The following is a 27182-nucleotide window of genomic DNA, read 5'->3' as shown; positions in this document are numbered from 1 at the left end:
TACAAGCCATGGTTGAAGGGTTGTTTATGGCACATTACAATCCTTATATTCTTGTGCTGTACAGGAAATAAAGTATTCTGATTTGTGTAAAAACAGTATTTTCTAAAATTTTGATTTCCTTTTTTACACTGATCTTCCACCAAAAGGACCATTCTTTTTTTGAATGGCAGCTGATGTCGTGAACTATATACATTCAGAAAAGAGCACTAGGAAAAAAACTGAAATAGATAGCAATTCCAGCGTATTTACCTTGATCTGCTCCGATCCTTGTTGCGATCTGAACTCCTTTCACGATCTCTGTCCCGATCTCTGTCCCGTTCACGGTCTCTGTCTCGGTCTTTAGTTCGGTCACGATCCCTATCTCGCTCCCGTTCACGCTCCCGTTCCTTCTCCTTCTCACGTTCACGTTCACGCTCCCTCTCTCTTTCACGCTCCCTCCTTTCTCGTTCACGCTCTCGTTCCCTTTCTCTTTCTCTGCGTTCTTTTTCAATTTCCTGTCTTTCTTTCTCCTTTTTGCCTTTTTCCTCCTCCAGTTTCTAAAAACCAACAAGAGAACTTTCATAGTTAATTTCGCAGTTATAGGAACTGGATCTTCCCGGCGCAACACACAAGGCTGGTAATGGAAATACCAAAACCGCCCATTGATTTTAAAATATTAAATAGGGTTTGGTGGGTATCTTTTGGAACTCATAAGTATGAAATCAAAATGCAGCAATCACAAGACTAGATTTCGTGCAAAAGCATAGATCTACACAGACCAGCAATCTCCAACCTTAGCAGAGCAGGGCTGGCCTCATATTATAAGCTGACTAAACTGCACATACACAGTGCACTGCCAGTCATGATTCAAGTGGGCCACAGATTCCATTGGCCCTATAAGCCACTGGGGTACAAACGAAGTGAACTTTCATCTATAAAAGTATATTTCAGTGGAATGCTTACTGGACAGTGTGGTTTTTTTTTTTTGTTTTGTTTTCGCAAAAAGTCTTGGCAGACCAAAACCATCCTATATGAAAAGTTGGGTAAAGAAATTTATCCACTTACACATGGTGCATGTGGTTTAACAGTGAAGAGAGCTGCAACCTTTCCCCTTTTCCCTCCCTAAAAAAGTTCTAACAGTTCATTGGTAAGAACTGGACTCTGCAGAATGGAATCCTTAACTTCCACCACTGCAAGATGGAGAGAGTTACAAAAAAAAGGTTGGAAATAGCTCTTTTTAAACACAGAAACTAAAGGGTTACCTGCTACAGTTTTACTAAAAATTGTACAAAATTGCAACTTTTTTTTCAATTAGAAACAGTTCCTATGACCAGAATTCCTATAAGACAATAGAAAATACATCAACAGAATGATAGATAAATCCATCCTTGGAAGCAATTGTTATGTGTTAACTTACAGATGCTGTGCTAGGACATGGACCGCCAACACTGGATTAACCTTGCCTATAAGCTATGTTTCTGGGAGGAAGAGCAAGTACACGGTTCACAAATATACCAAATAACAACCAAATATACCAAATTTCAACCTGACGGATGCCAGAATACCACTTTTTTTGAACAAATATTGAGCAGAATAAACAGGTTTATCCCCTTTGGCTCCACGTTTACCACCACTGAAATGAAATTAAAAACTGGAACAATCATACAGCATTTTCTCTGTTTTTTTTTTTCTTTTCTTTTAAACAAAGCATTTAAGACAACTTTAAAAAGCAATCTTACCTGATAAGCGTTCTTCTGCCATAGGCACAGGGACCAGAGAACCGACAAAGGATTACAGAAATAAAGCTAATTCACTAGTGATTAATGTATCCAGTGAAACTACACTGCATTGATAGAACAATACAGGCAAACCAATGTTGGATACATTGAAATCACAAAAGGAAAAAGGGACTAAAAATGGTAGGAAATTGGTAGAAAACTGATATGAAAAACAAAACTTAGATTCTATAAGATACACGGGGCTGAAAACCAATTTGTAAAGGACTGTATTTTACAGGAGCTTTACGGTATTAAACCTCAATATGGTCAGATACTAACCTAGGCTGTCAACTTTTAAAAATACAACTTACCTCAAATTTCAAATACTTTTAAAGAAAAGTTTATATACTGAAGTCGTTGATACTTACAGGTTATCTTAGGTGTTCCAATAGAAATTTCTTTGGTAGAACTCCTGCTTTTTTGCCACTCAAAAACTTTGTGGTGAGAAAAGAATTTCTCAAGAGAGGTTGTTTTTGTTTGTTTTACTTTTAAAAAAATATATTTACACAGGCGTAAATACACAAAGTGTTCTGAATTAAAATCCATTTTGTAGGCCCGCTTTCTTAAAATCCAATCAAAAGAAAATTGTCTACTTTGTAATCAAAATCTGACCTCATCAACTTCTATCAGCCTAAACAAGAGGATCTGAAAGGGTAATGGGATGGGAACAGTATCAGATATATTGAAGTAATGAACAGAAATGAACAGGTAGAAGAATTATAAATCTTACCTTGAGCTCTCTTCAGACTCGTCCGTGCTGTAAATGGACGCCCCCTGCAATGCTGATACCCTGACAGTCTGTGGTTATTGTTTTATAAACTCATACCAAAAACATGCAAAGGTTCACTGTGCTCACTAGCCAGCTGCTAAAGATTCAGCCCCTTTTAAACATATCCAATATACACAATGACTACTTCCAGTTGATTTTTTGATGTTAAGAAACCCCAAAACGCCCCTCCAATAATAAAGATTAAAGGCAGTAAAATGCCCAAAAGCTTCTGAAACAACGAAGCATGTTTTGTTGTTGTTTTGGGTTTTTGTTTGCTCGTTTTTGTTAAGCATATAACTTGTTTGTATGTTAATACCAGTGACTTGCCAGGGCTTAGAATTTAACACAATTCTACTGAAGTTTCACCATGAACCAGTTTTGCATTCAATTGCTGAGCTTCTCCAGATGATTTCTTCTAGAATTTTTCCCCACATTTTCATCTCCAACAACTTCAGTCAAGTGAAAAACTGAATATGTATACATCCAACAACGTGTAGTCGCTTGTGTTTACATGGATAAAGTTGCGTGAAAACACAGTACCATCCCCAGTGACTGCATGTGGTAAAGCTGAATAACACGGGCATACTTCACCTTGCTGTAGCTTCAATGTTTTCATTAACGTTGATTTAGGGATATTTTGAAATAAAAGCATGTGCTCAAAAGAGGAGCCTGTTGATATTTCCCTACACCAAGGACCATTCCAGTCTTGTTGGGGAAAAATAATACCAACTTTAAGCTAAACATTAAAACAAGAACATTACATGCATATTTTCCTTACTACCTATAAGTGCTATTTTCCGTAGCAGAAACATTCACAGATGCAATAGCATTAATGGAAACTTCTGTACGTGGGAACTGAGGTGGGATTTGATGTGCACAAACATTTCCAAGCCAGTTACCCCTTTGCATATTTTTCTGAGGGGGCATCCATAAGTATAATAAAAAACAGAAGCTCATACTTACATCCTATTCCATGTTACTTTCCAAGCTGTGAGTTTCATCTTGCATTAGTCACCATATGATCTCTATCATAATGGTGGGGGTCAATGAATAGATTAGCTTTATGGGAATTTACAGTTCTTCCATGCATCTAAAGTTTGGTAAGTCTGGTAACCACTGACCTAGTTTTAATCTTCCCCCACTCTTAAACTTAGAACTATTAAAATAAAAGACTTAAATTTATTCAAGTTTCAATTCTTCATAAAATCTTGGATTATGTTATAAATCTACCTACAGAAACACACTCAAGTGTATGTCTTATACTGCAGCCCCGTTTAGCCTTTAGTTATAAATATCTTGACTTAATGTATGTGTAGAAACTTAAGTTGCCTTTATTCATGATAAAGTGAGAAGACTGCAAAATAATCAGTAGCAATCAGAAGTCTTAGCATAAAGATGTCAAGGGCCACTTTAACGTGGTATTTGTCTTTTGACTGGTAAAGAACTACATGTATATTAAACCTAATATAAACATCATTTTAAGTGACATTGCAACGTACGGCTAAATTTTTATAATAGTGGTTTTTTGGATTTTGAAAAAGCCTAATTTGTATTAAGCGCAAAAACAAGAATACTACCTTGTGTGTGTCTCTGAATTTACTGATCTCTCTTGATATCAGGTCTCTTTTGTCTTCCTCCATTTCTATAGCATTTATATCCTCCTAAAAAACAAGGGGGACAGGAGGAAAAGCATTAAGAGCCATTTGTAAAGACATAGGAGAACAAGAGAAAAGCTGAAGGTTAGAAGTTTTCAACCAGTCTTGTAAGAGATAAATAAAGTCCTTCTGCAGTACCAAACCTGACAGTCTGATGTTAATGAGTGAAAAAAAAATAAAATAAAAAAATCAGATGGACAAGAGTCACAAATCTGGCAACTAGCAGTAAACATAGTCATTGTCAAAGCCTACAATGTAAACGAACCTTGGTGATGAGTGGATAAGGTATCAGTGGGGCCACTGGAAATCTGCGGAAAATCTGCGGAAAAATCCACGGAGATTTTTTTTTTTAAAAATAGATTGCACACTACTCTGAAAAACAATGTTTTGTATGTTTGTACTATAAAGCAATATTGTATTGCTGTGATCTTATTTCTTGATTCAACAAAATTACAGAAGAACCTCGCTAATTCTCCCTTCTCTGAACTACCTCAATAGATAGTGAGGTCTCATATTAGGAAGACTTCACTGAATTGTGAAGTATACTAGAGGATATTAGTATGCTATGAGAACATTATAAACAAGACTAAGCTACACTTGCCAATATAAACAATCAGGATACTTGTGGTGCATTAAGTCTTGATTTCATTTACTCGCTAATTCGCAAAATTTGGTAAATTGCACCTACTAACTAATAGTGCGAATTAGCGAGGTTCCCCCGTGCTTCAAATAGAAGACCAGATTCCACTCACTCTGTTCCCCACACGCATTTTCAACTCCCCCACATCAGTCATGCCTTCATCCAGAAGAACTAACAATAGACTCAGTTGCTAACACCATTGGGAGTCTTCTTCACCCCCAAGCCCTTCAGGGGACAACAGCCCCAAAGCTAGCGAGCTTCTCCACCCCCCTAACATACATATATATGTGCATCCATCTTCCCTTTCCCCCCACCCCTCAGTCCTCCTCTTCCTCTCCCCATTATGGCCAAGAGAGCAATGAGCTAGCACCATCTCTTCAGTCCCACCTCTGTCCACACAGGCCAAAGATGGCAACTTTCAAGTTCCTTTCCCTCCTTCCCAATATGGGAGGGATGATGGGGTATAATTGCAACCCACATTCGCTAAGAGCGTTATTTGTCTACTTTACTAGCTCAGATGGGTCAAATTCTACATCACACAGAGCTAGCACAAACTCTCTCCGTCCCAGTGACATACTCAGCACTCAGTTCTTTCAAGACTGTGATGGCCTCTTACAGTATTTAACTATCTGTCATTATTCATGGCCATATATGTACCCACAGAACAATAAACATTTTAACAATGCTTGTAACAAAAAACACAGCTGATATCATTAGACAGCGACTCATTTGTAAGTTCTCAACCAAGAGAGCATCTTCTCCCAAAGGAAGGGAGAGAAAAGAAAGACAAATTCTCAGCTCAGCACTCCTGTACTTCAGGTTAGCCATAGCTAACAATGCTGTGGGGCAGATATACTCACTCCCTAAGGGAGATACTGCTTCTTGCACCATGCTTAAACCCCATAAGCATTTGAAACTGAATTATTGCCTTCGAATAGGTACTTTGCAGAAGACTTTAGTAAGAAAATATCTTGGTCAAAGAATTTTCCAATCTTTCATATTAGGTGCAAATGGCAAGTGTCAGAGCCCATTTTCCCACGGTTAGAAATTTGGCTGGAAAAGCTAAGTCTGAGTTTGCTCATTCTTACTCCCTCTTCTCCAGAGTTTGTTTTCATCCATAAAAAGGTCATCCACAGAAGCAGGTCGAAACCAGAACATTCATTCCTGCTTAACATTTTTTTTTCCGCATTACACAATATAGGAAAACCAGATGATCAAATCCAGCCAAATTGACACATGCGTGTAAAAGTAATTTTGTAAAATAGGAAGATAGCAATATGCCTTTCATCCCTGAAGGATCCCTCCAGAGTTTGTGAGGCATACATATATACAGCTAATGAAGTTCATCCACATCTGGAGAGACAGCTGCAGACAGTTGGATCAAGGCGCACTACAAGAATGCACACTATAAGCAAAGAGAGGAAGAATTTCATCAAAAACTACCAGAGCAAATCCCTGCCATTACAAAAGTGCCCTGGCATCTCTCAATGGAAACACAAGGTATGCAGGAACTTTTTACAGTTGTTTTTAAAAGTTCTCATCCAAAAAGCCTACATGCACATACAGTTTAAACTGCACTAAATTCAGCATTTCCACCTTCAGAGGGATGAAAGGTTGATTCAAACCTGCCCAGATTCAAACCTGTCGGTCCAAGAAGTCTAGGTGCTAAGATCCCTAAACCATCCCAAAGGGATAGTGTCTATAACTGACTAGCTTTCAGCATAAAACATGAAACTGCTGCTGACATCAAAGCTTGTTGATTTGTTTTCTCATCAGAAGTTTAGGGTTAAAGTGTTTGCACAAGGTTTGGCCATTATATAAAGGTGAGTTGAAGAAAAATCTGTTTTGTCCAAAATCAAAACACATACGTCCTCCTTCTTTTCCTTTTTCTTCTTCCTGGGGTGAGAGTCAGATTCCTGGGAGGGGGCATTGAGCTCGCTGGAATATTCTCGTATTAAGACTTCAATGGCCCCTTTAATTATCTGATCTCTTCTCTTCGTTTCCTCATCCAGTGCTTCATCATCATCATTTGTGGTCTCTGGTCTGGAGTTCTAAGGAAAAACGGCAAAGTAACAGAAATCAACAAATTAAGAATAATACTAGTTTTATTTCAGAAGTTCACCTTTGGTCATCATTATTTGTTCACCTATAGCATTTACTAAATAAGGACTCTACAAGTAGTTATCAATTGCATTATGTTACCCAGATATTTTCACAAAAGCAGTAACACAGGGACCACAGTTTTACATGTGGAATGACAGGAGAGAACAACTGTAAGATTGCTTACTAAAATAGAACAGATTAAGGAGGAAGACAGGAAAAGAGAGCACAGAGAGAGGCAACGACTATAGTCCAACCCTTGATCAAAAGTTTCTGCCTTGTTTCCTTCAGAACTTTTAAGTCATTTCAATAGCAGTTCCTCAATGCCTACTACTTAAGCGCCATGCAATACAAATGTCTAACTATAACTTTTTAATTGCAACTTATAAAGGGAGAACTATATCAAAGAAACATTGTTAGAGAAACTATTCCTCCACAGCAAATAATTTTCTTAGTATTGTTGATCAATTACTTCATAGTTCCTCTCATCTTTTTGACCCTTTCCACCTTGTAGCAAGGAAAGGGAACAAACAAGACATGCATTTCACTAAACGTTATCTGAAAGGGTAAAACAGCGATCTGCATACCAAGTAAGGTAACCCACCTCTCAATCCCTTCAACCTTTCAAAAAAAAAAATGGAATCTCACCTGAGAATCCAGCTGGGTATCTTGTCAAGCAACAGGTGGTAGATGGAGTGAGGGGAAGGGAAAGGTCTGATAGAGCAGCAGCTAAGAATGAGGGGAAAGGGAGGGTTCAGCTGGTATTTAAGAGGCTGCCAGGCCAAGGAGGAGCAGGCTGAAAAGAGCTAGAAGGCAGTGACAGGGTGTGGAATTGTAGAGCTCCAAGGAGAAGTGATCACAGGGAGGAATTAATTTGATAAAGGTTTGCTTGGTGTGCTTCTAAGAAATCGCGTTGTCGTATACGTTTATTTCTTAAAAAAAAAATTAAAGAAAAATGTCGCAACTTTTGGATGTGTGGCAGCAGGATACTAATGATGGTATGAAAGGAACTACAAGCAGCATGATTAAAATACACGATTTATCAAAATTCCTCAGCAATTCACATCCTTTCCTGGCTCCAAATATCTCTTCGGTGGTGATGGTGCTCATCTCACTCTAATTCTACATTTCCATACAATCACCATCCATTGATGTCTTCTGCAAAATACAACTTCAAAGCCACAAACAGTACCCTCTACTTTATTACATCAATTGCCCAACAACTCCCAGAAGCTCACAGAAAACAAAGTTCATGAAACATACAAAAAGCTTCACTGGTGCTTTAAGCTTCAGCTGTGAAGCACGGTATTAGAAGTGATGCCAACAGGAAAAAAGGAAGCCTGCAGCCAAACCAAACCGCTATCTAGAATAACACCTAATATATTAAGCCATTCAAAATGCATGAAGTTAGTACTCTCCTTTATTGAGGTACTGCATTTAATACCATATGCTGGGTACACGGGCAAAAGCACCAAGTGCTTCCAGTCATCACTATGCCTCTAGCTCTGGCTAAATAAAAGAAAACGGAAGTACACGTGCTCACACTGTACTTTACACACCACTATAAGCAAGTCTAAGACTTCTAAAAATTGACTTGCTAGTGTGATTAGTATTTTCAGTTTCCTTAACAAGAGCCTCTTCTCACTTTTGTTTTACAGTTGGTAATTATTTTAAGTACCGAATACCTTAACGCATCTATAGAACTTTAAAATAGTTCCAGAGCAAGCCCAACAACTTGTGATGTGCGATACATTATTTTAGCAAAAATAGATAAAATTCATTTTAACACAAGTTTGGCAGTTGACTGCCCACTGCCTGGTAACTACATCTTCTACTGAATGACGTGCTTCTTTCCTTTTCATTAGTTTGTTCCAGAAGATCATCAGCAGAGGGGAAAGAACAAACAACTACTTTGTGAATTCTGGAAGAGTAACTAATTCTAGCATTTATAAACTTTTAAAGAGTTTCTAAACCAAACTGAAGCAACACAATAAGGTATGGCACATATTACTGAACTTTAGAATGAACTAGAAATTAATTCTAGATATCCAGTAGTAGTTTACAAAGAAGTTTGAATACATTAAGCTTCAGTCATAATCAGCAATGTGCCCTGGCAGCCAAGAGACGACCATAACCTGGGGTGCATTAAGCACAGTCTAGCTAACCAATCAAAAGAAGCAACTGTCCCACTATGATCAGCATTGGTGCAGCCTTACCTCGAGTACTGTTCACCCTTTTATTCTGTACCATATAGAACAGACATAGAAAATAGTAGAATGTGTACAAAGGATGGTATCAAAGATGATGAACAGACTTGAGGGCATTGCTATGAAGGAGCAGCTGAGGATACTTGGTTTGTTCAGCTTAGAGAAGTGAAGCCTGAGGAGTGACCTCATTGCTGTCTACAACTTTCTTACACGTGGGAGAAAAGAAGAAGGTACGTATCTTTTCTTGCTGGTGACCAGCAAGGGAATGGCTTAAAACTGCATTAGGGAAAGTTCAGATCGGATGCTAGGAAAGGAAGTTCTTCACTGAGAGGGTGGGTAAGGCACTGGAACAGACTCCTCAAGGGAAGCGCTCATGGCCCCAAGCCTGTTGGCGTTGAAAAAGCATTTGGACAACACTTGTAGATACATAGTTTAACTCTTAGGTTGCCCTGTGCAAAATCAGGAATTGGACTCGATCTTCATCTGTCCCTTCTTACTCAGGGTATTTTATGATTCTATGATTGTAAAAGTTAAATGAAGCTAACTTGTGCACTGACATTCTAAAATCTACACTGCTGTGTAAGTTTACATGGGAGAGATAGAGCTATTTAAAACGTATTAACCATGTATGCAGAGTAACTCAAACATTTATAGTAAACACAGTGAAATTGTTCAAGAGTGCTGCTGAACTAAGAGCTTACACTTCACTGCCTTTCAACTTTTCTTTAGACTCATTTATGTGATTCTGGCAAAACCTAAAGTGAATTAACAGCAGAGACAAAAAAGGAAACCAGGAGACCTGCTCACAGTCTGATCTAGCAAGTATGTTACTTTGGCCTCCTGCCAAAATACTACAAATCATACGTTATATACATACCCCATTAGAGGCCTTTTTCTTCGCTTTCCATTCGTCTAGCTGAGCCTTTGTCTTTGCATCAACTTTGACTAGCAGCTTCTTCTCTCCAATCTGGAGGTCATGGAGTAGTCTCAGTGCCCGTAGTGTGGATTCTGGTTCTTTGTACTCACAAAATCCAAAGGCTGAAATGAATGATTGAAATGAGAAGCAGAAGCATTAAAACTCTTCAGGTAATTCACTTTAAATAAACAAACAACCCATGTGCTCTGAGTCAATACATTTTGAATACAGGCATTTCTCTATTTAAAACCAGGAATACACATAAAAAAAAGTCAGCAAGATAACTCATTGCATTAATCTTTGGTATAATTAATGGCCCAGTGAATAAAATGTAAGCAATGAATACACTATGTTTATATCGCTTTTGACATGACCTTAACTAATGAATGCAATCTATATAAAGACATGTCTCAGGTAGATTTGCAATTGTCTGAGGACCAAGGATGTCAATCAACACTTCATTGTTAAATGAGTATTTCAAACTAGGTTCTTCACAACAAGTACATAAAGTTGTGAGACAAACACCTTATGAGAGCAAAATAAAGGAAGAATGATATATGACACAGATGAAGAAAATTACATCTTAATAAAAAACAACCTATGGAAGACAATTTTTGTTATTATGCTTCACTGTTAATGTTATTTCCTGTATCCACTAGAGAAAGTTTATGGGAAGAAATAAATCATTTCAATCTGGGGATAGGGAAAGAAGATAAATTTTAAATCAGGAAAACCTCCTTAACAGTAATGGAAGAGACAATTACTGTCCAAAAGAGCGAATTTGCAACACTGTTAAGTCCAGACCAGTAAACATCTCTTGGGGATGGTCTATAAACTCTTGAGTCAGTCTCAGAACAGAAAAGTGAACAATGTTAGTCCACCAAATAAACTTTTGTATTTATTTTTCTGTCCTGATTCCAAGGACAGAAAATACTAACTCTTTATTAGGAAGCATTTATCAGTTAAGTATTGTATACAGTACCTTAAAATGTTAAGTATTAGGATAGCAATGCGTCAGACATTTGAAAATCTGTCAAGTAATAAAAACAGTAGTCTGACTAGAGACTTTGAAAAGCATGAACATTTACCTTGAAGTTTTCCGGATGCCCCTTGTACTCTCTTCCAACTCAAAACCAAGCCACATTTCTGCAGTAAAGATAAATTTCATCAAATCATTAAGGTTGAAAAAGACCTCCAAGATCATCTGGTCCAACCAGCCCCCTACCACCAATATCACCCAGTAAACCACGTCCCTAAGCACCACATCCGACCTTTCCTTGAACACCCCCAGGGACAGTGGGGCAGGGACAGACGCCCCACCTCCCTGGGCAACCCGTTCCAATGCCTGACTGCTCTTTCTGAGAAGAAATGTCTCAGAATTTCCAACCTAAACCTCCCCTAGCTCAACTTGAAGCCATTCCCTCTAGTCCTATCACTAGTTATCTGCGAGAAGAGGTCGACCCCCAGCACCCCACACCTTCCTTTCAGGTCCCTGTACAGAGCAATAAGGTCTGCCCTGAGCCTCCTCTTCTTCAGACTAAGCAACCCCAGCTCCCTCAGCCGCTCCTCATAGGACTTGTGTTCCAGGCCCTTCACCAGCTTCATAGCCCTTCTCTGGGCACATTCCAGGGCCTCGATGTCCTTCTTGTAGTGAGGGGCCCAAAGCTGACCACAGCACTCGAGGTGCGGCCTCACCAGAGCAGAGTACAGAGGAACGATCACCTCCCTGGTCCTGCTGGCTACACTATTCCTGATACAAGCCAGGATGCCGTTGGCCTTCTTGGCCACCTGGGTACGCTGCTGGCTCATGTCCAGGTGAACGCTGACCAACACCCCCAGATCTTTTTCTTTTGCCATTATTAAAATTGACTAAATATTTATATTTAATATTCATTATGTATTAGCACGTTTTATTACTGTATTAGATATATTCAATATTTATTAAATATCACTGTTTTCAAATATTTATTAAATATTGCTGTTTGAAACCCTACAAAACCTATAATACATTGCAAAGGAAGACAGGTAAAAAGAATAACCACTACTAAAAATAAGCTACATGTCTACATTCACTGACACATACAACTAAAAAAAGATTTACTCTTCATTAAATTACTGACTTTAAACTCAAACCTAATTGACTGTTATTCCAGTCAGTAGGACCAATTCTGCTTTTAGTTTCAATTTCACTATTTGGGGGTCACAACCTCATTCATTAGCCAGGGATGAAATTTAACAAGCAGCCCACTGTACTTACTGCTAGAAGCTGCCGTATGAGCATGTCTGAGGCCTTCTCAGAAATGTTGCCTACAAAAACGGTGGTAGTGGGACCGCTGTTTTCATCATTTTCTTTGTTCTTTAAGCCCGGGTGATCTTTTCTGGCTCCTAAATGTTTTCCAACCATAGACACTGTGGTAGGAACTAATACCTAGAAAGAGGAGAAAAGGGAGTGTGTGTGTTTTTCTGTGTTTAAATCTGTAAAACCAAAAAAAATGAGCAGACATATTTGAAAAATATTTTTTCATATGAACCTTAGTTAGGCTTATGGAGCCAGACATAAGTAGTTCACACTTTAATACTTCACACAACACAAAGAGAATGCCTTTTTCTGGCAAAAAGGCAGAAAAAAGGTGTACCTGAATATGGCTACTCAAAGGCCTCAAGCTGAGTATACAGTAACATTAAGTATTACTTGTTCTACAAATTACTCATTTGCAACATTTGAGCCACCGCAAGTTGAAGCATCTCACCTAACAGTGTACTGTATTCTTAAAAAAAACAACAAGCTGCAAATAGAGAAGTAACTCTGACTCAAACCTCAAAAGGCTTCAATGGACAAATAACAGGTCTTAAGGCTTTCACGGAGTGAATAAATGCTACTGTTTTAGTCAGTCAATAAACAGCTCTTAGCCACTTGCTTTCAGTTAAGGAGCAACCATTTGTGAAATAGGCTGTACAGAGCTAGGCACAGTCATTTGTTCCATTTTGCTGCACCTCCGCAGCAAAACCCTAAAATTAATCCTAGGATTTAATGGTAAATACGCACTGAGTATCTCTTCTCAAAACCCCTTCAAGAAGCGTCACTTCTACTAAAAATAATTTTATCAGGAAAGTGAATAATGCATTTGTTCCAGTATTTGTTTGTCTTAAATACACCAATTATCATGAATATCATGAAAAATTCAGTATTTTGGGGAGATTTCAGTTATGCAAAATCATAGGAATGGTAATTCACCTTCACATCAAGAAGTAACCTTCATACTTTAATTAGCATATTAACATAACAGCAGCAATAAAAACTAAGTATTTCCTTTCACGGTATGAATTCTGATGAAATAAAACAAAAATACTGTTGGTATCTACTACCTATGAAATTTTTACTTTTCATTTTATTGCCTCTCATCCCTACTGTAATACTTACAGTTGGAGCAGGAGCCATAATGCCCATTGGCACAGGAATCATAGGGGTCCCTGAGAAAGATAAGACATTGATATCAATCTGTTCTGTTGAGATTACTGATGAATACAAATGAACTGATTGCATGCATGATTTTCAAACCAGTGAGCAATTTTGGTCACAAGAATTTTAGTGTACTGATTACCAGTCATTCCCCAAGCATTCAAGCACAGTTTGAGCACACTAACGTAACATGAATGTCCTGATCAATTTTAGCATGTTCACATTTGCTCTTCAAATGAATTTATTTTCAAAGCACATTGAAACCATAGTATTGCTCTAGAAGATAGTTATGTGATGAATGAGGCAGGAAATTCCATAGATAAAAAAACAGCTGAAATCCTATAGATGATAATCATTCCTGACTTGCTCAATTCTGATAGCACAATCAATCCTGCATACAGTTTAGGGCCAAGGTCCCAAAGCATGAAACTTTATAGCATGCCTATTATTTATGAAAAAGCTTAATAAAGTTGCATAGAAAACCTCAATCCAGAAGCACTCTACCTTTTTTAAACACTTGACTTGAAATCTTTAGAATTTAATTTAAAACAGTATTTAATCATGTGAAGTCATGCCATATCCTCCTTCCCACTACAACATTCACTGATGGCTTTAAGTACTATAACATGAGCTAATATTCGGTCATAATAAAGGCTGTTTACCTTTACATGCCAGCTGATAGAAAAAAATAAAATAAAATGGTGGGCATCATCAGGGAAAACACTGACGGTCAGGACTATGGAAGTCATTTTGCTGCTATATAAAAACTCAGTGCACCTGTATCTTGACTAGTGCCTAGAGACCCAAACTCTGCAAAGCAAGAAGAGCATGCAGCCTTAGAGAAGACAACTACATAGCTTGAGTTTTGAGGCAGCTGCCTTACAAGGAAAGACTTTACACTGAGACTCTTCAAATGGGGAGGTTTGCAAGGCATGGAACCCGACTGAGGTCTACAAGACCACTGAATGACATCTGCCAAACTCCCACATCAGAATTCAGAGAGACGGGGGGTTTTAAAGACTGACATAAGAAAGTAGCACTTCACAGTAAATGATGGTTATTGTAATGAAATTCTAGAATCTGATGCAACAGGTGACTGTGGCAACAGTATCAGCAGGCTCAAAAGTTTAAAATGCTCATGAATCATAAAGTCCCTAAGAAGAAAAAAAGGAAGTGCAGGAGATCACAACACATCCTTAACATATCAGCTGTGGAAACCAGAGTTATATGAGGGAACAGACCTGGAAAGCAGTTAGGTGTAAATGTGCACCCTAAAAATCATCTTCTATTCCCATTGCCCAGACAAAACATCAGGCTATATGGACTGCTGATCTGACCCTAACAGAGCATTTCTTACATATAAAAATTAATTTGAGTTTTATATCTTAATGGTATCTGATTACTCTTCAGAAATGACAGGAGATACCAGAATCACCAGAATTTTTATTTTAACAGCCATATTTTTAAGCAAAGTGAAACACTTTTCCTAACTTAATTCTTACACAAGCAGACTGTTCTAGCCAAAATTCTTCAATAAAAAAAAATAGAGGCTGGATAACTGGAATGCGTTTTTTGCCAAACAGCTAGGTAAAGATAATATTTAAACCAGTAAAATTGTGATCTTATAACATGGAGTAACTTCAAAATAGACTTTCAAAAGGTCATTGTGGCGTTTTCAACTCTATTCACACACTTGGGCTGAGAAATGAGAGATCCTTATCAAAGGGCCATAAGATATTATCTCTACATGTAAGCAAATCATATTTCTAGTGTGCAGAGAAAAATTGTTCTCTCCTAACACCAGGCTCCTCCAATCCACCGTCTATTTGGATTACTAATACTAAAACAAGACTATTTTTATAAAAAGTCAGTGAGAGCACAAAAAGATCTTTGTTGTACATGTTAAGAATTAAGTGTTCAGAGCAGAAATTTGTATCTGGCATTTTAAAATATTCTTCAGAAAGGTATTTTTAAAATTATCTAGTGCTTTTCACAGAAGTCTACATAAATCATAACTAGTAAAGATCATAGGTAGAGATAACATCTCATGGATCTTGGGGGAGGGAGGGAAAAGTGAACCCACAAGTAAGGCTTAGCATGATGAATGGATGTGCACAAACCACTTCTGAGTTCAGCTATCTGGTTTTTGAAAGCCTTTATTGTCTACAAAATACTTGTGCACAACACAGCTCAAGACCATACAGTCAGAAATTTTCTGCAGCCCTAAAATTAAGATGAATTTTAAAGGGGTAATTCTCTAAAGTATTCCTCTCTCCCACTCCCTCTGTCATCTCCTGCCTCCAGTCACTTTCAATCCTGGCAATATACAGAAAAAAGGTGGTTCCAGACTGACAAATTCAAGTCTCAACACAAAAACAGAGGCTAAGCTTAAAGATGAAGAAAGGAAAAAGAAGGTGGAATTAGTTTTGGGAAGATTAGAAAGAATGAGAAAAATAAGTTAGCAAGACATGTGGAATAAAGCATGTAAAAAGTAGAATGAAAGAAAGTGGGATGAGATGGACTTAAAAAAACAAAAAAAAAGAGAGAAAACAACGTGAAAAGTTAGAGCTTCTCCAAAAGCTGCTCCTCTATTTTCACACAACACATTATCAGTGCAAACAAGTCTTTTCAAAGGCTATTACAATGTTTATTTGAAAGGAATTAAAACCTGTCTAGCGTCAAAGCAGTGGCTATTAAAATACCTCAGATTAACAAAATCACTACATAGGTCCAGTCTTGAAAGAAAGGACAAAAAAAATCCGGTATTGTCTCTAATGGTTTGATTTCTGGTCAGAAGTAACCAGCTATTGGCAGACCAAACAGTTTGTTCACATGAATTCCTGCATGGGTGCACTAGAAACTCAATTGCAATGTACATGGATCAGTGTTACTAAAATACATTAATACCCAGTAACTTTTATAAATAACACCGCTTAGAATAATGAGGAATTGCTTTCTACAACAGTTTGACGTACTAACGTAACTTACCAGGGGGCACAGGTGGAGGAAAGCCAGGGAACTGTGGAGGTGGAATCCCAGGGGGAAGTGTTGGGATTCCCATAGGAGGGCGATTCAAATGAGGTGGAAAAGACATTCTTACAGTTGTAATCTGTCAAAAAAGATAGAAAAGGAAAACTGCATTAGTCAATTCCCAAACACATATTACAAAAGGGGTGCAAATTATAGGTATCTATGACTTTAAACCTCTATATGGACATTCAACTACAAATTAAAACTATATTTATTTCCTCTTTCCCCAGCTGATCATTAAGTTTCCTCCATAGTAAATCTTCCCTCACAACGAAAAAATAGTACTTCTACAAAAGTGTTTCAGAAGGAACTTAAAAAACAGAACTATACCTGACTCTTCATACCAATATTTTACAAAGAATGTGAATTAAACAGCATTTGATAGTTGGCAGTTTCTTTAAAATGAAGCTGGTTTTTTTTCCAGTATCTGGAAACAGAACTATTTAATTTTGGTAACTTTTTTTCAATAAAGTAGCTTTCCAGAACAAGAAGTGATCACACAATCTAACTTTGGAACAATTTGAGGGAAAGAACTGGGACATCCTCATGCTCAGCACCGGCAGGAATTGTGGATCGTAACACAGACACGGGGGAAACCCCCAGACTCCAGCACAGAGACAGTTAAACACTCAGAAGAGGGTTCTCTGATCTATTTTTAACATCCCAGTTCACACACCTTCTAGAGCTCAAATTAGATGATAGCCCATGAGCTAAGGGTCAATATGCTATCACAGAGTAAGAGCTGTTTTAACGTAATTTGCTGCTCAAATGGTTATTGTTATGTAGATATTACTGACCCTGTAACAGACACTGCCTCATAAGATTCAAGATCACTCTTAACAAAAATAACGTTCTTGCTTCCAGTATATTTACAGCAACCTTACACAGTTATGTCTTCAAAAAAGGTTGGCCCTCAGTTCTAAAGAGGAAATGGAGTGCTGGTTACCAATACACGCATGTAATTGGTCACACCCAGCTTCAATCTTTGCAGTTAGGCTTGTGAAAACACACTAAATTACTCAGTAGCAACTTGGCACACCTGTTATTTCCTCGCAAGCGCATAGGTACATTCATCCTGCAGACAGGAAGCACAAGAGGAACTTCAAACACGCTGGTTTATGCAGATACAAATCACACCGAGTATCAGAGAGCAACGAGTGCCAAGTTAGCCTTCTGTGCAGACATGTTCCCTTCTCAAAGGACCGTACAGTACCACAGGTTACTGCACAGTCTGCATCTTCACTGCAGCTGTTTTCCAAACATGCAACCGCAAGTCAAATCCGAGGCCTTGAGTACAAGGATTATTACGAATAAAATTCTAACAACTAAAACAGACCTGCAGACTGGATGATGCATGCCCTGGTTTCCTGGCACCGAGCACAACTGGAACAGGAAACGAGCTTTGCTGGAGAGAGATGTGCCTTCCTTATATGTGCAACAGCAAGTAGGTAACGACCGTCTTAAACACTAGAGCTAAGAGCTGGTATCAGTACTGTGCCGTAACGGTAGATGCATTTGAAAGAGTTCAAAAATTATAACAGAATCATGCACAAAACTTTATTCCCATGGAGTGGGGAAACAACTGAGATAAATGCATACAGTGGACTGGAGAGGATGAAAGGGAAACCCCTATGTATTTGGTAATATCTCTGAACTCCAGAAATTACATATTCAAGTGTAACAACGGATACATGATCCTATAGCATAATTCACCCAAAGACATATTTACAATTACATCAGTTACAAGAGGTTCATGATGACTGCATTCATTAATTGGGCCCAAAGAGCATCATCATCTCACCAGGAGAAGAGAGAAACACTCCTGGGACACAGGGTCACAAGGACACAAGGTCCACCCCACCAGCTTAGGTTGGTGGTAGACACAAGAGAGCAAATGCAAGCTTTCCTCCAACAGTTCTATAAAGATTTTATACAATACAACAAACAGAAAGCCTTTTTGTATTTTATAATCACTATCTCCTTACTGTCATCCTTGACTTTTTAAACTGAATAGGCAAGCAAAAGCAGCAAAGGTGTACTGCCAAAAGCTTTGATTTGGAGGAACATTGTTAATAGACTCTTTGCACTACATGCACCTCAGCCAACGTTCCTCTAGAATCCGAGACCAGGACTCCCTGACCTACCTCTGTACCACTACTCCAAACCATTTCAACAGCAACAAAAACCAAACCAGCCAAGGGTCCCAGGAAAGATCAGGATCTAAGTCTCTCAGAATCAGGAATCTATAATCTATAAGTCTCTCAGCCCTTACGTATACTGCACGCTGGTAGCTAACTAAACAAAATTCAAAACAGTTTAGGGACAGGATGTCACAATTAACCTGTGGTACAATTAACTCTGAGAAGGTTCCAGAGGGGCTACAGCAGCATTACACAATCTGAGGTCCACAAGACATTAAAGAGTGAGCTGTAAAACAAAAAAGAACTGGGGAAGTAATTTTCCAGGCTGCCAGTAGGTGCAGTCCCTCCTCTTGCTCTGAGAAGCACTTCATCTGAGACACCATTTTGGGGAAGCTTAAAGGAAAAAAAAAAAAAAAAAAAGGACTAAGAAGTAAAACAGTTCCTTGAATTAAAAAGTGTTGAAATGTACTGAAGTTTTTTTTGATTGAAAAAAAATAGCAGTCAAGTAATCCTTACTGCATAAAAGTAACAAGGCAGTTTGTAAGAAGAGACCAAATTTAGTCTTTGTCTTTTAGTCAGATGGAAACATACTGTTACCTGCAGAGCTTCAACAACTTTTTTTTTTTACTTGAGGCACTCATTTTTTCTTCCATGCTTGTACAGTTATTTGCAAAACAGCTAGAAAGCTGCTCTGCTGCTGACTTATTCTTGCATGAACCAGTACTAGTACCTCTGCTGTCTATGACACTGAAGATCGACAGTAAATAAAGCCTTGGTCTCTTTCCTGCTATTGCAGCTACAAGTGTGAAACCAACAGAGAAAGCAGTTTAGTCCTGTTTCCGTTATGAAAACTTTGAGAATCGGTGGGAGCCCAACAAACTGCTCAATGTAGAAGTGAGAGATCCAGATGAGAGAGGAAGATGCCTCCAGTTCCTTGCAGTAGCCAAGGTGCTGCAACGAAGGAAACCAAACAGCAATTTTTGCTGTCAACAGCTGGAGAATGAGAAAAGTACATGCTCTTCCAGCACTCAGAGGGGTCTCAAATTTATAAGCAATTACAAACCAGGCACTGAATATGGGAAGTTAAGAGATTCTAAGCTGGGTCCATGGAAAATACCCTTGTAGAAATCTCAGAAACAGCATCTAATTTCTCTACAGACTGTCTTATAACCCCACAAGTTCAACTCAGCGATCATTGCCTGATGTACGCACTGTGGTCTCAGCATTGTATGCAGTGATCTTCAAATTTCCCCAAAATATTCAAATGTGCAAGTAAGGACCTAAAGTCCTGCAATGTTTTAAAATTCTCATTTGATTTACATAATTATTCCCTCCCAAAGTCAGATGTATAACACAGCTATCAAGAATGCTGCTTACCTAGCAGCACTTTAAGGGAGGCAGTCATTTGTATGAATTTAACAGTGACCACAAAAATACAGGTATAAGAAAAACAGTGAGCATCTAGCCTGACACTATTAAAAACACTGAAATAATGGCATCTACAAAACCCCAAATGACGGCCTTGCGTCAGACTGGAAGTGCAGTCACTTTCGTGTCTGTCAGCAAGCTGCAGCAGGTCTGTTAAGTCTGACGGAGCTGAGAGCCCGATGCCCACACTACACATCTTGAGGAGGTGCACTCCGGTGGTCCAAATGCCCATTTACAGGTAAGGAGGGAAATGTTCAGTGCTTTCACCTGAAGGGAATCCAGTTCATCCAGTGCAGCAGTACAACCAACGTGAAATAGTTTCCTGAGCAGGTATGACTGCGAGACTTGCTTCAGCTGCGCAGTCCTGATCTGAACTAACACAGTACCGGAGGTGCACACTTTATTACCCTTGGACAATTTTTATAAGCTGCAGATTAACAATGCCATGGATAGCAAAACTTTTAAGCTTACTCTAAGCAGACCCAGCTCAAATCCTGCCCAAGCTATTAACTAAAGCTATGCTTGTCTAGCAGTTGCTTTAATATTTCAGGTTCAGTTTTGGCCTAGGAGGAGTTTGGTTGCTTTCATTTACTGCTCTTCCAAGTTAATAAGTGCTGGTGGAACCAAACGTCAAGCAGAATCGACTGCACCAACCTTACCCTCATGGCTCTAAGGTTTGGCAAATTCCACTGAGACTTATTAATTCTGACTCAGTGCTATCCCCCCAGGCCTGAGCTCTGTGCACCAGCCGCGTGCTAGCTCTGACACCAAACTCAACAAGTGTCCGGGGCAGGCCTGAGGACAGCGGGACCCCAGTGCCTGGAACCACCACAGCTCAGAAGTGCCATGAAACAACAGTCACTGTTGTTCAGACGCCACTGTCCCATGTATCTGAATGATCTCTGACTCCCACAATTCCCCACATACGAGAAGATAGTTTGGCATGACTGCACTGGAACTGCAATTTTTAAAAGCTACACCATAGCATTCTTTCAGCCTATTTTTTATTTACTCTTTTTTTAAAAATTAAAGGTATGAAAAAATAAGTTATACAGAACACTAGTTACCAGTGACTTTTAATAAAGTTACCAGTGACTTTTAATAAAGGTACAACTGACAGTTGTACCACCTACTCAGAGCAGCATCCTACGAGCCACAGAATTAATCTCCTTAGTATTTATAACTGTGTTTACAAATTATAACATTTATTTAAAAATCTGCAAAATGTTTTAATGATTTCCAAAACATTCTCGTTCCCCATGAAACAGTGACAATATTTACTGTCGAAGTACCGTTAACTAACCAAAGTTACGATTAATGCAGAAATCCTGAAGGATTAATGCATAAACTGAATGCATTTTAGGGACAAATACATGTAGTATCATAGCAGCAACTGCATGACTGACCTAGCTTGATTTCAGTTTGTCTGAAATCAACTCACCTACATTTCCTAATACCATTCTTCTGCACCACAAGAAAATCATTACACTTACTCTAGACAGTTGTACAAAGTAGCTACACAGGCTAGTCCCTCAAATTAGGGAGCACTAAGCAAAAAATGTTTAAAAAATTAACTAAAATGTAGCTTTGACTATAATCTTACTCTTTAGATGAGTACAAAACAACTAACAAAATCCATGCCTCTTGTGAGGAGGTAACATCATGTTATTTAGTAGCACCCCAGTTAAAGAGATGTTACACTAAGTCATTTGATGAAGACGATTTGAATGTCCGTGTTACTATGTTTCACTGAAACTTCCCTACAGAAAAACCTGCACACTTAATAAATAAAGTTAATGTTTCTAATGCTTTTTAAGGATGAGAGTATCCCATATTACTAGTCTTATGAGGCTTTTGCATTTGGTTAGAATGTCTAGTGCTCGCTCTTTGTTGCTGCCTAGGTATAATTGCCTCTAATTCATGACAAATTATTTTGTATTTTGTGTCAAGACAGGTGCAGCTGAGCAACACAAACATTTTCAGAAACAACTGGAGAAAACATATGCAAAAATCCAACCTACTGAAGTCATTACTGTCACATAGGCTTTTTACCTCAGTCTCCATATGGTGTATGGACTTTTAAGCCACTCCACTATAAAACTAACCCTACAGTTAGTCACCCCTTGGAGATACTGCATCTCACAAGGAGATACACAGATCCCTAGAAGTCTCTATTACTTCAAGCCAATAGATCCTCTACGTGAAAATTTTATGCAAAATATAAAGCCCTACAGTTTTCTCCAAAACAGCCTGCAAGCTAAGCAAGGCATCTGTAGAAAACACAACAGCCACATGGAGAGAAAAAATAGATTTTTGTAAAGATATTTCTGAAAAAAACTAGTACATGTTTAAGCCTGTTTTTTTTAGACGATCTAGAAAGCTCACTAACTGCTATCCAGTAAGTTGCATCCCAAATTATTAAAATATAGCAACTAAAAAGCAACTTCCTTATCCAAACCAAAGCTTCAGCCTGAGAACTCCTTATCTACAGCTCTACTAAACTTGTACCAAGACTTCAAGATCTTTGATTTTGTTCCTAATTCTGTGCCCATGTAAAGCCCTAGTCAGTCAAATAAGAGGCTTTCCACCCTAACTTTGCTATTGTCTCTTCTCAAAACACAAACAAGGCTGTGGCATTACAAAATTTAAGTGAATGTCCAGAGACAGAAGTGAGAAATGTGAAGCACTACCTACGAGGCAACTCCTTCACAGGCAATGTATGACTGGCAAGTGCTTCCTTGTTCTAGTCTGTTCTGGACCACCTTCTGTAAATGCTGATGCAATACTTGGAGCAATGCTTTCCTACCCCGAAAAAAAAAATAAAAAATAAACTAAAAGTCGGTAAGTAAACATTTTAACCGGAATAGAATGAACTATACAACTTCTAGGCTGTAGTTTCTGCAAGCCTATGTAAGGCATGCTACAAAAGAAAGAAAAAAAGCTAGTTGCGATCGCAATGCTCGCTGGTCTGTACCTAAAGTAAAAAATAAAATCCAGCGAAACTGTTTTCCTTCGGGCAGACAAAAATCTTGGGCTATAAAGGAAGAAAAGACACCATGAGAAAGCCATGCCAACACGAATCACGCCGACCGCTGAGCGCAAGCTGCCCCCTCACACGTGTTTCGGGACGAGCGCCCCGCAGCACGCCGAGGCCGCCCAGCAGCCGGTAAGCGGCCGGGCAGCGACAACAAAACCCCGCCGAGGCGGCGGCGGCCGGGGGACAGCAGCGGGCGCTCCCCGGGGCTGCCGGGCGGCGGAGGAAGCGGGAGGCCCCCGCGAGCGCCTCCCCGAGGCCGCCCGCCCGCCCCCCGTCCCACGCCGCCTCCCCGCCGCCCGCGCCGGGCCGGGCCCCGAGAGCGAGGCCTCGGCGGAGCGGCGCGGCCTCCTCCCCTCAGCGGGCGGCCCGGGCGCCGCGCCTCGCCTCCCCGCCCGCTCCCACCGCCCCTCAGCCGCTCACCGTCGCTCGCTGCAGGCCGGGAGCCGCGTCCGAAGCGCCGCCGCGGCCCGTCCGGGGGGCGCGGGCCGGGGATGCGCCGGGGGGAGGCCGCCGGGGGCCGCGCGGGGAGGCCCCGAGGCGCCGCTAGGCCGCGAACGCGCCGCACCGAGCCGAGCCGCCGCCGCGCTGCGCGGGGTCACGTGAGCCGCCCCTTCCGCCAGCGGCCCGGCGTGCACCGCGCCGCCTCACCATAGAGGTGGCAGGGCCAGAGCGCCCCCCCCCCAGCTCCCGCGCCCGGACAATAAGGCGCCAGGCCATAGAGCGGCGGCTAGAAGGGCAGCGTGAGGCAAAAGGAGTGTGGGCGGCCGCCATCTTTGGTGGGGGCAGCGCGGGGTTCCGCCATCTTGAGGCCAGGTGCTGGCGGCGGGGGCCGGAGGAGCCCCTCGGCTCTTCTCCCGTCGCTGCCGGACCCCGGCTGCCCCCGCCGCCGTTTCGCAGCTCTGCTGGGCCCTGCTGGCTGTGCCCGAGCTGTGACGGGGTAGGTGCAGGCCCCGGCCCGGTGGAGAGCGCGCCGGCTGCGCTAAAACAGGCCGCTCCTCGGGGGGGGAGCGGGGCTCTGGGTGTGCTGCAGCTGGGCGAGTGTTAAGGGCCTGAAAAGCTCAAACAAAAAGCAGTTAGTAGGTATAAAGATACGTGGGAGACTGTATCTGTAAGGATTTACAGAACAAAAAGAGGAAGCGCTAGTGCTCTAGGCAGCCACATCCTCAGTTTAAAAAAAAAAAAATGTGTGATGTATAGAAACTGGGTCTAGGCATGATCTATGGCTGGTAGTTTCCCTGGTCTACTTCCAGCATTTAGATTACATTAAAAGAAAATGTTTAAAGTGTATGGGTCCCCCTCCCCATACTTACAGGTTACATATGAGAGAGTAATTGTAGTTGCCACAATGATGGGAAGCAGTTGCAAATGGAACGAGGAAGTAGCTGTGAGTGGAAGAAAGGTGGTCTTGCAGATGACTGCAGTGGAGACCACGATGTGAACATATGTGAACAAAGCTGTTTAGAACATTTTGGATCAGCTAGGGGAAGAAAATCTTGTTACCTATGCCACGTTTTCCAATGTTTACATACACTGTATAAAGAAAAACACTCAAAGGATCACAGTCTAATGGCAAACAATCCCTGCCACCTGTATTGGAAAGAAAAACATTAAACACTGTTGACTTCTCCATACAAAGAAGATGAAATCTACCTATCTGAATTCATATATGTTACTGAACAGTCAACAAATGAGCTGGAACTGAGGTCCTTTTCATCACCTTGCTGTACAACACGCTGATGTGCAAGGGTATTCTAGTAGTAGCAGATTTAGGGAGTACTTGAAGATAGAATGCAATTCCTTCTGCTTTAAGAAACGGTATCTTTGTTCTATTAATTGCAATTCATTCCATACACCCTGCATTATTCACTTCAACTAATACAAATTTAGTAACTACAGTACTAGTAGTGGGTGGCATCCCTGCCCATGGCAGGGTGTTGGAACTAGATGATCTTAAGGTCCCTTCCAACCTGAGCCATTCTATTATTCTATAATACTGACTACAGTTAATCTTTCAAATAATTTATAAATCTTTATACCTATGTAGATAAAAATGGCACTCATTTTGGGGCTTGGAGGAAAAACAAGGAAAAGGAAAAAGAAAAATCTTCTGAGTTTTCTGTTCCTATGCAATTCTCTCAGCTTGAAACTGTTACCTGCTTGAAAAAAGAAATGTGACATCTAGAGTCACTAATATTGTGGTAACTAGCCCTTTTATTTACAGGAAAAATCACTAATGCTATCCTGATGTAACTTCATCTGGTTTTGTTTAGCCAAAGAGGACTTTGCGTTTATTCTCCTTATACAAATCTTGAACTTTAGCTTCCAATATCCTTCCTAATCAAGGAGGAATAACATCAGAAACATCCAGTGAAAGTAGTTACTTCCACATCTTTACTCCATCTGCTGTTGAATTTTAGAATTAACTACCCCTGAACCTGTCTGTGCTTTCTTTTTACTCTTCAGTTATGAAACTGAGATGCTACTTTCCAGTCATTGATCCCAGTTAACCTGATTTAGTTACTTGCTGCTGTCTCCAAAGTTTCATGCTCAAGTCAGTCAAGAAAAGTCCAGTCTGTGGCCTTTAAAATTAAGCCCAACATTTTGAGGCACTTTTTGCATCTGCAGGTTTTTCTGCATTTCAAGTGTGAGAAATCATTCCAAACAGGCTAGGCAGAATCTTAGGGTACAAAGGTCAGATTGTTTCTCGAGTGTGCAACATTTTAAATGTTTTATGGGTGGAACAGAATTCTGGTCCAGCTCTACTTCTGGTAGTTTTCCTGATCTACTTCCAGCATGTAGACATTAAAAGACCATTAAAAATGTGCAAAGTGACTTTGTATAACTTCTTACTTTTTGTAGTATTGTAAATAAATGTAGCCCTTCAAACGTACTTTCCTTAATACTGCCAAACTAATAATTACATTTTGTCTTCTCTTCCTTGTGCCACTTAATCTCTCCATCTCTCTCACATTACCAGTCTCAATACAGACACTTTGAGGAAGATCCCTTGGATGCCAAACTCTCAGTGATTTGATTCCTTGGCTCCCCATGAATAGCACTGTGAGATTTAAAAGTTTCTACTTCCTGTGTATTGATTATATGCGCTATCTAGAAATTTTTCGCTATGAAGACATTTGGCTCACAACAGTTTATTCTTCCAGACATCAGTTTATTTAATCTTTTTGATTACTCTTATCTGCAAAGTACTGAATAAAAATACATCATTGTAACAGTATGATTGGGAATAAGGAAGACGGCCACCATGCCAATCTTTACTCATTCACATCACTAAACTGCATAGAAGAGAAATAGATAAACCATATATATGCCTAGCTACACAAAAATACATAGTAGAATCTAGTAGAATAAAAATACTTCAGCAATACACTTGAATTCTGACAGGGCCTTGGCTATTCCTAGTGTTAGAAACTTAAGGAATGCTTCTTTTTTAGTGGTAGTTGGACCTGCTGACTTAGTTTTGTGAAATGAGGGTACTTCACCTTACAAAAGGTAAATTCATTATCACTGGTATCTCGCAGATATTCAGTTAAGTAATTTGCCTCCTTCTTGAAGTTATTGGTAGACAACCAAACCAGGGGACCAAATATCAAAGCACTTCCTAGCTGCCTTTCTATGGCTGTTGATGTGTAACCCCCCTGAAGTGAAACAGCACGTCTTCCCCCAGTGAGATAGCCATTAGCACTTGATCCAGCCAGCCAGCCAAAAACATTTTTTAGAAGAGAAAGGGAAATTGTTGGTGCACTGACCATATTGCTACAAAAATAATTCTGCGTGTTACCTAAATCATATACCTTCCGTAAGTATGCAGCAACTGAAAGACGTGCTTCCGTGTAGCACCCTGCCATTTCCAGCCAGCACCCCAAGCAAAAGCTTGCAGGGACACGGCTGGTTGAGGTTAATACCTCACCGCGGGACCTCTTGCTCCGACCCTGTGCACAGTCTCCACACCACCTGTTTACCACAGCTCTGGTTTCTCACTGCCTGTCTGCTGTTTTTTGGCAGTCACGTGCCTCAGTTTTGG

The 27182-nt window shown here is 40.0% G+C and overlaps 1 protein-coding gene across 2 annotated transcripts in view; it reads right to left on the bottom strand.

The window, feature by feature from the left end:
* Positions 1 to 23744, bottom strand: part of RBM25 (RNA binding motif protein 25) — a 32495-nt gene extending 8751 nt beyond the window's left edge. Inside the window, exons 1-10 of one of the 2 annotated variants that reach the window (XM_035539358.2) lie at positions 23561 to 23743; positions 16493 to 16613; positions 13466 to 13515; positions 12302 to 12472; positions 11133 to 11190; positions 10006 to 10166; positions 6690 to 6872; positions 4447 to 4500; positions 4104 to 4187; positions 250 to 536 (exon numbers count right to left, since the gene is read on the bottom strand). In XM_035539358.2, the coding sequence (XP_035395251.1) occupies positions 250 to 536; positions 4104 to 4187; positions 4447 to 4500; positions 6690 to 6872; positions 10006 to 10166; positions 11133 to 11190; positions 12302 to 12472; positions 13466 to 13515; positions 16493 to 16598 (1154 nt within the window). In that variant the 5' untranslated portion in view covers positions 16599 to 16613; positions 23561 to 23743. Of the gene's footprint in view, positions 1 to 249; positions 537 to 4103; positions 4188 to 4446; positions 4501 to 6689; positions 6873 to 10005; positions 10167 to 11132; positions 11191 to 12301; positions 12473 to 13465; positions 13516 to 16492; positions 16614 to 23560 lie in introns of both variants that reach the window. The other variant, XM_035539359.2, reaches the window with a different exon arrangement.
* Positions 23745 to 27182: the final 3438 nt, after the last annotated feature.

Source organism: Cygnus atratus, chromosome 5 (genome assembly GCF_013377495.2).
Source record: "Cygnus atratus isolate AKBS03 ecotype Queensland, Australia chromosome 5, CAtr_DNAZoo_HiC_assembly, whole genome shotgun sequence".
Taxonomy (NCBI): Eukaryota; Metazoa; Chordata; class Aves; order Anseriformes; family Anatidae; genus Cygnus; species Cygnus atratus.
Note: the sequence above shows the minus strand (reverse complement) of the source record. Positions and strands in the feature narration are given on the sequence as shown.